We start from the raw sequence: 12,595 nt of genomic DNA on the forward strand, positions 1-12,595 counted from the left end.
CAGAAAGACATGGGTGACGACAGTGTGAGGACACGAGGGCGCTTGCGTGGTGCCATTGTCACATGACCTCAACAGCGTGTGACGAAGAGTCGTGGGAGCAGATGAACACACGTGACCATCCTTGCAAGAACGTCATACAAACTGACGAGGAGATTCTCCCGCTTGCTCGTGTTCCGGCCCGACAAAATAACTCAGGAAATACTACATGGATTTCGATCGAAGGGACTGGCAGAAAGAGTTATTTGGAGTAAAGTGTTCCCGCGAGACATATTTCTTTCAATTGACCTCTCCCTGCTTGTAAATAAATGACGTCATAGTTCGACAACGCCACCAATTTGGTAGAGTTGAACTACGCTCGAAGCTAGGGGGCGAACAAGGTCACGCCCTAGGTCCCGCGGTCTAGAGGATCCCGCTAGAGGTCTAGGATCCCGCGGTCTAGAGGATGCGATCCCGCGCCCGCGGTCTAGAGGATCTTCCGATCTGCTTCGGTTTCAGTCTGTCTACAAACGTCACGATGACGTTTCTCGGGTAGAGGTCTATTGTGTTGGGGCGCGAACTTTCCCTTTCAACTGGCACAACGCTGTGACATGTTCGAATCATCTTCAAATTATATTTGATCCTATACCTTGGTCCAATCATCGCTGAATACCTGATGCAATAAAACACTATTCCGGAAAAAAGATCGGCCTGATAACGATAAAAAATGATACCGAGATGAGGAAGATGGGACATTCAAACGCTCCATTCATTCAAACGGCATTCAAAAGCGTCAACGCTCCTGTCGAGAAAACGTACACGCGCCGAGCGATCGCGGAGAAGCTTGCGGCTATCTGCTTTTTGTGCTTAGTTCAGCCTGATCAGGAACGAACTCGGGTTTCGCCTGTCGGGCTTTGTAGACGCTTTCGGCGCTCGGTCTACGTGTCCACCAGGCCGCGGAGCAGCGCGTTCGTCGCTGCTCAACGTCCACCATGAGGTATGTGACCCTATTTTGTGCCTTCGATACAGAATATTCTAGCGAAAGAAAAATTATTAAAACATGCTCACGGGGCGTTCGCACTGCGCATTGCACGCATTAGCAAACGACACCATCTGCACTGTCGTCTGCTACAGAATAGCTCAGATGCAGGATATTCCCCGTGGTTAGAAGAGCGCGAAAAGACCTGAGCGTCACGCGCTCACGTGGAAGCATAGTAGCACGCCTAACACTATGGCTGACTTCTCTTAACTCCTATTAAGAAGAAGAAGAAGGGCTATGATGTTTTGCGAATCTTTCGCTGAAGTACTCTGGAGAATGGCGCTCACGCGAACACACGGTGTGTATCCGTAAAATTAAGGTATTCATGCGAGGTCCACCGCGCCAGCTGTCCAGCAACGCCGTATGCCTTTGTCTTCTGTAGCGCGTGCTGTATTGACAATATTGGTGTCGAGGTAGTAAGTACTTCTGTTTTCAGCAGCATGCGTTAGAGTTTCTGCCAGTTTTGGGAATCATATATGCATAAAAAAAAAGTTCGCATGTATCATATAGATCTTTCTTTCTCTGGGCCGATTTTGGTGAACGTTCCACAAGCCGTATAATCTCACTTGCAAGCTTATCAGTTTTGTGCGACACGTTATCTGTGCTAATAGGGACCCGCGTGTAATAGGGCACAGTAGGTAGCGGCAGAGTCCAGGGAGCTCGCTCCTGTTCACTAAATAGCATCACTCCTTTTCCGGAGCGTGGCGCTCCCGTGCTCCTAGCCACAAGTCGGAGTGCTCCTCGCGCTCTCCACTCTCGTCTACCGGAGAAGAACATACCGGGTTCATTCTTTTCGAAAGAAAAGTGCTGCACTCGTGCTGCATCAGTTCTTAAGCACACGCGAGGTCTGTGACAAAAAGAATGCGAGAGGCTTGCACTCCTTGAACTAGTTCAGGTGGTGCAGGCAGTGCAGACGAAAAGGATGAACTGGCAATGACGCCTAGAGGCCCTTTACACACGGAACGCTCTCTTTGCTTCTCAGGCAGAAATCTGAGATGGACTCCCAACTAGATCCATTTGAAAAAAAAAAAAAAAAAAAAGACAAGTGGATCCCCATGGAAAATAAAATGGAACCATTTTGTTTTTCAAGTGGACCCACTTGGATTCCAGCTCAAATTTCTGCCTGGGTTACGAACCCGGCAGCAGAGGCTCCGGAGGGAGAGGGAAAGTGTTGACCGAACGTGCTCAGGAGAGCCATAAGGTCTGTCTCATGCTGAGGATGGAGTGACATCAGCTTTATCAGCGCATATGATATTTAGAAAGTCATTTCGCATGCGAGCCCACATCGCGCTTCCCAAATGAGAAAAAATCACCGTTTCAATATCAGAAATGATGCATCATTTGAAACATGCGTCCGGAGAGTGCTGTACATTTGAGCTGTGAGGACTGTCTTCTGCGAAAGAAGTAAAACATATTTTTTTTTTCTACACCAGGCTTCTGGGAATATTGTGTCTCGGTCTGGTCATCTGCATTGCACAGTCTGAGGGTGAGACAACTGAGCGTAAGTTATGAAGAACCTCTGGTAGACCTTGCTGGTATGGTGTGTCCCGGAAGTCTGCACTGACGTGCCACATCCTGCCTTTCGACCGTTCTTTGTGTATCTGAGCGTATAATACTCTGTACCGCGAGAAAGCTAACTCCTATTTTGCGTCTTCTGCGCCTGTTCTACTGTTCTAGATGCCCAGCACAAGCTGCCTGATGACGGAGAGCCTACAGCGGTTCCAGGAGCAACGTCAGAAACCTTGGGTGCGCCGACTGAAGCTACTATGCCAGAATCATTCGACGATTTGACCATTGCCCAAGACTATGAGGATTACTCAGCTCTGGATTATAATGATGATGATGACGTTCACGGGTAAATGAAAGTAAACTTTTCAAATTTTATACTGCTGTAGAATGGAGGGTCTGAATGAAGAGGGGGGTGGGCTAAGCGGCTTTTGATTGCTGTGCTGTACTTTGTCTTTGCGTACCAGCCGTACAGAACCATGTCTCGTTATATCTACGTGGCGTCAAGCGCAGATCGACGTATAGCGACAGTGGAGTGTAGCATTCTTGACGACTTTGCTCGATGACTGCCCTGTTCAAGGGTTTTACCTGCATGACAGTAATCTCAACCAAGTAGCCAAGTTGAGGCAGCAGGTTTTCATTAACGTCGAGATTTTAATCAGCCGGCGACGTTTTGCAACAAGAACCCATGCACACATGTGGTATCGATAGTGCGGCAGCGTTTTTAAAGTCACCTGGAGGGAAAGAATGAGATAACAAAAATGGAACAGGAATAGAAAGTATATTCCACAGTATTGCAAAGTCCTGACGTGCCGTAACGTTTTCCTTTCTAGTCGTACGGGCGTTGACGTTCCTCAAGGTGACATGGCAGTAGCCGAGGAGAGAATAGGTTATGTCCCGCAACATGCTGGCAAGGCTGCTCCAGCCCATCATCCAGCTTACCCGCCAGGACATGGTCCAGCGCATGGTCCAACTCATGGTTCAGCTCATGGTACAGCTCATGGTTCGGCTCATGGTCCAGCTCATGGTCCAGCTCACGGTCCAGCTCACGGTCCAGCTCACGGTCCAGCTCACGGGCCAGCTCACGGGCCAGCTCATGGTCCTGCCCACGGTCTTGCCCACAAACCAGCTCCCGTACCTCCGAGCGCGCCCAGAGGCCACCAGATAGTCGTCGAGGTGCCCGTGGTCAAAGTCCACATCGTACGTCCAAAGTCCAAGAAGCTAACCACGGAGCAAAAGCGACTGCTTCCCGTAAGATGCAACAAGAACCAACGCTACAGGACCTACGATGGTTCCTGCAATAACCTCAACTACGCCTGCTGGGGCCGGTCCGGCGAATCTTATGGTCGCCTACTAAAGCCCATGTACGGAGATGGTACGTCTGTAAAACACGTTGTTGAACATGGTCCTGATAAGACACGTCTTTCTTTATCATCTGTCTCCGCCGTAAAGGACGTGGCCACATGCGAACCGGAGAGTATGGCCGCTCGTTGCCAAACGCTCGCCTGCTATCACTGGTCATCACTGGAGAGGGATACCAGACGAGCGACACCACCTACACGCAGCACTCAGATATGCTTCCGCACTTCGGACAGCTGATTGCCCATGACGTCACGTTCGCTGGAGAGTTCATGGAAGACACGGTCGTCAATGGGGTAGTAAAGCAAAAACGTAAGATCTGCACCATTGTAAGATGAACGCAGAACAGACATGACACTTCTTGGATGTGTGGTTCTAATCTACAGGCCCCCCCCCCCTTTTTTTTTCATTATGTATTCATTCATCACCCCATCTGTGTTGTTCCATAGCCCCTTCATGCTGCAAGGGTGGAAGCCATAAAGAGGGTTGCGCATCCATTATGGTTAACCACGTCGATGACTTCTACCCTTCTGGTCACTGCATCGAGGTGGTCCGCTCTGGATATTACAATTCCAGCCGCACCTCATGTTCCAAGAACAGCCCTGGTAGGCGTAATAAGGCAGTGTACTCGTATAAGCACAACATTAACGCTGCCTCCCCCTTGGGTTGGTTTGATTGCAGGGCTGTACCGCGAACAGCTGAACACTGTAACGTCGTTCATTGACGGAAGTTGCATGTACGGCAACAACGCTGAGGATGCAAAGAAGTTGAGGTCGGAGAACGGCAAAGGAGGTAACACTTGTACACATATTCAAGATTAATCGGCACTGTACGTATTTATCGTATTCGTGTTCAGCCAAACTGGACGTGGACAAATCCAGCTTGTATATACCGAAAGGTCTTCTTCCCAGAATAAATGAGGGCGAGTGCTTCAGTTTTCTGCCTGGCTGTGACAACAAGTGCTTCCATGCTGGTAAGACGTGCGCTCAGCAGCAGTACTGTATTGCACTGTATTATCGTTCGTTATACAATCCATCGCGTCTACTCGCTATCCGTATGTGTCCTCGTTTTGTGCTAACTCTTCTATGCCACGATATGCGTTACCTTCTTGCAGGTGACAAGCGTGCGTCCCTTACGCCGATGATCGCCTCACTGCAAACGTTGTTTGTACGGGAGCATAACCACATTGCGGAGGAACTGAAGAAGAAAGGATGGCCAAACGAGAAAATTTACCAGGTTGCCCGGAAAATAGTTGGGGCCTGCCTGCACGTTAGTACGCAAGTACCCCACTATCGAGGGCGACCACCCAGCTCATACCAGGGCAGCTCGTAGGACGCGTAGACGCATGCGGCTAAAGCGCGCGTATGCAGAACGGAAAATTCTTGCCGCGGTGTGGGAGAAGCCGCCTCCACGGTCCGCTTTTCCTCGACCGCGCAATGTACGATTTTTTTTAGCGGCATGTCACGCATCTTCGTCAATGAGGTGGTCAACGGAGATTGCGTCACGCTCTTGCTTCTTTTCCGGCCACCCACGCAGTCAGCAGCACATTGACAGCGTCGATATCTTGAGAAGCGGCAACCGCCTACGACGAGTGTTCGACGGAAAACCGCCCGCTCGACGGCAGCCAATAGGACCGCAAACGGACGTCGCGGAAATGACGTCAGGCGACAACCCCGCGTGCGGACGCGGCGGGCATGTCGGATGCCCGTATGACCAACGTGGGGAACATTTCGACAGCTAAAGATGCCAGTACCACTTCTCTATGTATAGCAAAATATTTATCAGTTGATTTGAAGTCAATATTTACTACAGACAAACGAAACGCCCGGTAGGGCGCCACCGTCCGCCGTAGTGGAAATCTGTCTATGCGGTGTGTCCCGCCGTTTCGCCGCCGAGTTGTCGTGCCGGTGAGAGGGTTCGCCGGTTTTCGCCGGTCGGTAAATCGCCGTATGCAGTTGGACCGCGGAACCCGCATGCAGTATTAGCGGCTGCTAGGCGGCAATCTTCCTTCTTGCGCTATGGGCCCGTACTGGGACAACTCATACCACAGTCAACTCATCAACGTGGTATAGATTGAGCGTGGCACAACGTGTTCAGATACGAGTTGTATTTGGTACGAGCTGGGGCAGAGCCGAGGGCGAGCACATCCCATGTGACACCAGAATGATGCCGACTACGGTTGTAATTCGCGCGATCTTTTTGCAGGTGATTGCGTACAAGGAGTACCTACCGCGTATCCTGGGACCTCGTTTGGTAGAAGCCTACAAACTGAGTATCCCTACCGCCTCTTACTACTACAATCACTCGCTGAATCCGTCGGTGCTGAACGAGTTCGCTGCGGGAGCCAACCGACTTCCGCACGCTGCTGTGGGCAGCAAGTTCCACAGGGAAGGCCAGAAGTGTTACCACACGTCGCGCACGTCGTACGACCTCAACGCCATGGACGACTTTTGCAAACCCAAGTCCGATCCTGTTCGATCTATTCTGATGGGAGCTTGTTACAACAACATGCAACAGCAGGATACACTTTACAGCAAGGAGGTATGGACGTTGCCTGTCCGCCTCGTGTGTAACACCGTGAACGTCTGTGTTTCATGAACGTTTCAGATCACGCGCTTCCTGTTCGCCAGTCCCCCGAATCAGTACGGGAAGGATCTTCTGTCCATGGACATAGTACGGGGCCGTGACCACGGTCTGCCTCCTTACAATTACTTCCGCAAGCTGTGCGGGTTGCGGCCAGTGTACAGTTTTGACGAATTCAAGAAAGAGAGCAAATCAGTTGACATTGTCAACAAGCTCAAGGCTGTCTATGGGTATGACAAGTTTCTGCCACTGGACTGGTTTCTGTGCGACATTCTCTCTGGTTGTTGGCCGTTCTAATAACTTTATTTACCCACTAACTTGTAGCGCTTTATATAGGGTGTTTCACAAAAATGAGCCAAGTAAAAAAAAAAAAAAAAGAAAGACAAGTTCGCACACCAAAAAGACGGACTGCATAGTGTTACTAGTGGCGTGAGAATACTCAAACTGTTTTTGTTTTGTAACTAACTAATTAATCAATTAAGTGAAATTAATTAGTCAGTTTTTAAGCGTTTCTTAGTCAGCTCTCGAGCGTTCTGTTCTCGAACGAAGCCTTGTCACAGTTCTCATTGACATTTTAGCTTGACATTGACCCTTCGCGCGTCTGCGACAAGTCCCGCAATTTTTGCTTTCTTTTTCTTTTTTTTGCTAAGCCGGAAGTTAGTCTCTGGAGCTGAAGAAGAAAAAAAAAAAAAAAGAAGAAGGATGCGTTAGAAGTATAAAGTTGCAATCAACACGTTTCGTGTCGTTGTATCGCCCCGCTACAACTTTCTCACTGACATTTTGGCTCTAATTTTTATAATTATAAAACTCACAAAACAAAAACAGTTTGAGTGTCATCACACCACTGGTAACACTATGCAGTCTGTCTTTCTTGTGTGCAATGAACCCTTCCTTTCTTTTTTTTTCTTTCTTTCTTTTAGAACGTTGGCTCATTTTTCGTGAAACGTCCTGTACGATATTATTGATCCTATATGCAGCAAGCAACAACGACCTATACCTCGTTACGTTTTCCCCAGAGACTACTTTGAAGACCTGGACCTCATTGTAGGCCTGATCATGGAGCGGCCAGTGCACGGGTCAATGTATGGTCCTACCACCGTCTGCATCATGGGGGAACAGTACTACAGACTCAAATACGCCGATCGTTTCTGGTTTGAAAACCTGTATCATCCTGGAGCGTTCAACAAAGGTAGACCTGAGTTGTGCGTTATGCTCTCGTAACGGACGGTGAAGGCAATTGTTACCAATTTCCAGAGCAAGTCAAGGACATCATGAAAATTACTCTGGCTACGTTGATTTGCAAGAATACCGACATAGAGTACATCCAGCCGGATGTGTTCAGTATGCCTGGGTATGGGCTTGTTCACTAAGCTTACACTGTCGTTGTATTAACGCTTTCTTTGCGCGTGTGTTTTCAGAAAAGGAAACGAGAAGATGAGCTGCAAGAGAATTATCGCCCAGTCGGACTACAACTACAACCTCTACAAATGAAACTGAGAGAATAAAATTAATGTGCAAAGCATTGTGCTACCGCCGTGAAATAAGTAAAAATTGGCTTTTGAAGTTTCAGAGGAGGAACTGAAATCAATACTGCGCTTTCTCGGCACGATCGCCTGAGACACGGGTGAACTTATGGATGGGGGTTCTCTCGGTTACTCTTTTGTTGCGTCTCCTTATGTATGCAAGAGGATGTCTGTTCAGTGAGGGTTCGGAGTTCTGTACCTTATGTCCTACCTAACTTGTCGTAACAGCCATATAACGAATAAAGTGTACAAAACGAATGTGCCGCCAACTGCAGCTCTCTTAATTGTCGGTTTTGTGCCAACCAATAAGGCGTACAAGTTAGGTGGACATCGGCTGCGTTCCCCCGCACGCGGAAGCACGTACGGCAATGCACGCGGCATGCCGCGCATTAGCAGCCAATCAGACGGCCAACGAAAATTGCGTCACGTGCGCCGTTTACATTTTCACCCGTGCCTTTATGACAAGTCACTGCCAACGCCACCTAGACACAGAGGGCCTGCTTATTGCCTCCTCTCCCTCCTGCCCTATGTGGACACATAATATGTCAGAATTCGTCTGCTACTGCGATTCACCGTTCTGCGAATAGACCTCTACCCGAGAAACGTCATCATGACGTTGGTAGACAGACTGAAACCGAAACAAATCGGAAGTGGAGGGCTGGGTTTCACGAAAGATGTCGCGTCCCTTTGAGGGACCATCGTAATCCCCTCAAGACCATGGCTTTCGGGCGCGACCTTGTTCGCCCCCTAGCTTCGAGCATAGTTCAACACTACCAAATTGGTGGCGCTGTCCACTATGACGTTATTTGTTTACAAACAGGGAGAGGTCTATTCAAGAGCCCGCAAATGACTGCCGCTCACCTGGATCCTGCCGACCTAAATATTTCGACAAAAAGTGCGAGACGCTTTCCAGGAAATCGGTTTTGAGAAAGATTGAGACCTTTTTTGCGCTTTATTTCCAAGTTTTCCCATTTAGTACGCGGGGACGTTCAATCACTACTCGCAGACGACGGTGGTTCGTCTTTATGGCCACAACCGCTGAAAGCACGTTCGTGATTGGCTATATGGCCGTTGAAAACACGATCCTCGTTGGCTGACTCTTAATTGTTACGTCACGTCTACGAGCAAGCACGCTTGCTCTATCTAGGTGGCGTTGTCACTGGACAAGTACGGCTTGGGACAAAAGTATACGGAACACGGCCCTGGCACATTTCTTCATTGGATCGTGCCCCTGCTATAGCTATCAGGAAGAGGTCGAATTGACCGGTTATTCTACCCATCCCTCAGTCGCACCGATTGAGAAATGAGGCAGCGTCCCGCGAACTTTTGTCCCAAGCTGTACGAAGATGCAACATTCAAAGGGAGGGTTTCGTCCAAGAGTCGCTTTCGCAAAAGCAGGGATGTGCTGAGCGGTGCTGTGCTGTCGTTCGCCACACGTGATCTCGGAAGTTCTCGTTTGCGACGAGATGCCACAAACCAGCTCCTTTTTGGGGCTGTACAAACGTTGACGTATACTACCGACCCCTTTCCCCAAAAAGAAAAACCGCGAGCATACCCTCTCCCTCTCATGCCTAGGCAAGTACGAAAAGCGACCTCACAACACATTTCAACAACACAGCGTCATATTATAGCTAGTTATAGGTCTGTTGTCAGTGTTAAACTGGGTTTTGTTGTTTTGGGCCTAGGATTACTGCGCTTTTTTTACTTCTACTCACTTGTTTTCTGAACGCTCAACTTCTGAGAAGTGAAAGTTAACTGTTACAATACGATTTCGTTGAGACACACAATGAACATGACATGGTTTTCAGTGTTAATTATTTCTTTTTCTTTTCCATCTAGCCTACAGCAAGTGTATGTATGCCTAGTACAGCAATGTTTATGTTTCGCTCCAAACACTAATCAAACTTGGGCTTGATCCATTCTACGTTGCTTCTGTACTTCCGCATAAGGTCCATGAACCGCTCTCTCCGTTCCTCCGGTGTTTCTGGTTTTGGTCTATTTCGAAGCTTCTCCAGGATGCCGTCAACATACTTTTCAGCATCGAATGCATGTGCCTCTTGTATCTGCGCAAGGAGTTCTGCCCTGAACACCTGTTCCTTCTTTTTCAACCGACGGAAGCGGCGCTTGGCCCATGCAAAGTGCATCCGTTTTCTCAGCTTTTGTAGCTTGTGCTTCTTCATCTTGCGCTTTCGGATTTGAACTAACTCTGCAGCCTGCTTTGTGACTGTTGACACTGAAGGATCGGACTTTTCTATCTGGTTCGAAATATCTGTGGTTGGAGCAATGATAGTTCGCACGTCCCCAATCACGCTGGAGGGCTTCACAATAGACGGTAAATTGTATTCCATGGACGACCTTAATGTTGGAAGCTCCACTGGTTGCTTTAACGCTGGTGGAACATAAATGACCTTGGGTATGGCAGCTGTATTAGGTGATGCCATTACAGAGGAAAGGCCCTCGAAGGAGAATTTTAAGTTTGAGGACCTGGATACTCCTGTAGTGCCTAAGAAGAAACGAAAATTCGAGATGCGTATTTAAGCTTTGTAGCAGTTCACAGCAACTCGTGTATCGTTGATGCACGCCGTCATGCGGTTAAATACGCACGTTTAATACAGTAACGTGGAAAGCCCAACTCACATTTTCCAGCCGTCGATATCCTCACTAGGGCAGCAAGCCTCGTGGAGCTGTGCCTCAGCGAGCTGAACAAGAGCATTATTGAGACCTACACCTCTTCCTGCGCAAGGAACCGTTATTTATACCATAAACTTGCCAAATAACATAAGTAAACTGCTAAAGAGAAAGCCGTCGCGACATCACGCTTGCCATGGCTGCTGGTGGCTATAGTTGACTACAGTTGGCTTTTCGATAATGTCGATTTCGAAAGGTTGGCCAGGGTCAGTCGGCTTTTCCGAAGAGAAACGGGACTTATTGAATTTTTATTGGTCATACGCAGAAAATAACTAATAACTTTAAATTTGTATTAGTTTATCTTACAAAACGAAAATAAACCTCATACTTGGTGTGCATCTTCGTTTTGATCTCTGGGACCTCCTGCTTCGTTTTCGCACGTCGTCCCGTCGTCTGCTGCTACTGCGTACCACAATTTAAAATGGCGCAGGGGAAGTTGAAAGTGAAGGCATCGGTGCCAAAAAATTCCAAGAATGCACGAAATAGAACTTCATTGAGGGGAGTTACAAAAGGTAAGGCGAGCTGAAAATAACGGAACGTCACTGTTTTCAAGCAAAAGTGTTTCGATGTCCATCTAACGTTGTTTATGATAACAGCTCGCTCAGCTCCCAAGAAAGCCAAGGCAATAACCGCGAAGCAGCAAGTCCAAGTGGCAAGTTACCTTTCACTTTAATCTTCAAACTGCACTGGCGGAGGAATTGAAAGCTTGTATTACTGCATGCGATGTATGACCGCGTGATTTATTTAGCTGTATATCCATAATCGTTGGAACTCACGTGGCCGTCCCTGCTGTTTCAGGCCTTGGAGAAAAACATCCGCAAAAACATAGAACAAGAACTGAGAGCCAGAGCTGGCGGCGAAGGAAAGCCTTTCGGAACAACTGCAGGCACCAGTCAAGAGAAACCCAAGAAAAGGAGAAAGCGATAGTCATCTCTTGCATCAGGCGGGCTCAGCAGCTATGCCTTTTTCATTGTAGTTCCCAGCACTCCATCACCGAAAAAGCCACGGAAGGCTGAAATGTAATCGATCTGCCCCCATAAAAAAACAGGTTGTGTTGTAATCAGTACACGTCATTTTTTCATTCATGTAATATATGATACAACTTTCATGTTGTTTCAATGACGTTTTATTTTAAAATTCTGCTACATGTCATGCCCTTTCCTGACATAGCCAGGAGGTATGGGCCATAAGCTTTAAAAAATATACAGTAGCTTTGTATGAATATCACAGATAATGTAGACTAAAAAGAATGAAAACACGTCGCATGTGCTCTTTCGCTAAATCAGGTTGTTACACATATTTGGTACATACTGTACCAGTGGTATACAATTGTGCATGAGGCAGGCCTTGGCTGTTGCTTGAAATCCATTGTGGATCATATCTCTGTACATGTAGGAACGATGGAACCATTTCCCATCTTTGCAGCAGCTGCCCGTTGGGAAAGCTTCAGTGCCAGAGTTGCAAATTAGAAAGCACTTTGTTTACACGCATGTCCATAATTTTGCAGGTGGAGAAACGAATGGACAATGTTTCTACATATCTCGATGAATTCAGAAAATACTGCCCTGCAGAAAGTGGTGCAGAATTGACAACTGGGATATATCAAGTAATAAAGGGTTTCTAGAAAGTTCCCAAGCTTACAGTAGTAACACCTCTGTGGAGCTGCTCCATATCACAGTGTGAGAACAAATACAGCAGATCTCCTACTTGATGGTACACAAAAGCTTTAAAGTACATAATTCCGTATTAATATCAGAGATAATGGAGTTCACTTAGATAGGGACAGACCAGAAACCAATGTCCGAAGCTTTTTTGTTGGCTCAATACTTTCAATTAATCTGAAATACTCGAACGCCATACCAACACTGAGAGTCATCTATCCTGTTACCAACTCTTGCTATGCATTGTAGCTTTTTTCTGT

General features: G+C 47.7%; 3 protein-coding genes across 4 annotated transcripts; 2 read left to right on the forward strand and 1 right to left on the reverse strand.

The window, feature by feature from the left end:
* The first annotated feature begins 868 nt into the window (after window positions 1-868).
* Window positions 869-7,985, forward strand: LOC135371227 (peroxidase-like). 2 transcript variants are annotated; one of them, XM_064605301.1, is made up of 14 exons: window positions 869-973; window positions 2,449-2,516; window positions 2,693-2,870; window positions 3,355-3,896; window positions 3,974-4,192; window positions 4,330-4,485; window positions 4,562-4,672; window positions 4,737-4,853; window positions 4,995-5,149; window positions 6,086-6,421; window positions 6,488-6,693; window positions 7,480-7,652; window positions 7,718-7,814; window positions 7,882-7,985. In XM_064605301.1, the coding sequence occupies exons 1-14, from the start codon at window positions 969-971 to the stop codon at window positions 7,952-7,954; spliced, it is 2,436 nt and encodes an 811-aa protein (XP_064461371.1). In that variant the 5' UTR covers window positions 869-968; the 3' UTR covers window positions 7,955-7,985. The 2 variants fall into 2 exon arrangements, with proteins under 2 accessions (XP_064461371.1, XP_064461372.1); XM_064605302.1 differs by having other exon boundaries at window positions 2,449-2,501.
* Window positions 7,986-9,784: 1,799 nt separating this feature from the next.
* Window positions 9,785-10,842, reverse strand: LOC135371233 (uncharacterized). Its single transcript, XM_064605307.1, has 2 exons — window positions 10,624-10,842; window positions 9,785-10,489 (listed from the first exon to the last, which is right to left on the reverse strand). The coding sequence occupies exons 1-2, from the start codon at window positions 10,697-10,699 to the stop codon at window positions 9,882-9,884; spliced, it is 684 nt and encodes a 227-aa protein (XP_064461377.1). The 5' UTR covers window positions 10,700-10,842; the 3' UTR covers window positions 9,785-9,881.
* A 202-nt stretch (window positions 10,843-11,044) lies between these two features.
* On the forward strand, window positions 11,045-11,782 carry LOC135371234 (uncharacterized). Its single transcript, XM_064605308.1, has 3 exons — window positions 11,045-11,186; window positions 11,271-11,326; window positions 11,473-11,782. Exons 1-3 carry the CDS (start codon window positions 11,096-11,098, stop codon window positions 11,599-11,601), a joined length of 276 nt encoding a protein of 91 aa, XP_064461378.1. The 5' UTR covers window positions 11,045-11,095; the 3' UTR covers window positions 11,602-11,782.
* Window positions 11,783-12,595: the final 813 nt, after the last annotated feature.

The sequence above is a fragment of the Ornithodoros turicata genome, chromosome 10, assembly GCF_037126465.1.
Source record: "Ornithodoros turicata isolate Travis chromosome 10, ASM3712646v1, whole genome shotgun sequence".
Lineage (NCBI taxonomy): Eukaryota > Metazoa > Arthropoda > Arachnida > Ixodida > Argasidae > Ornithodoros > Ornithodoros turicata.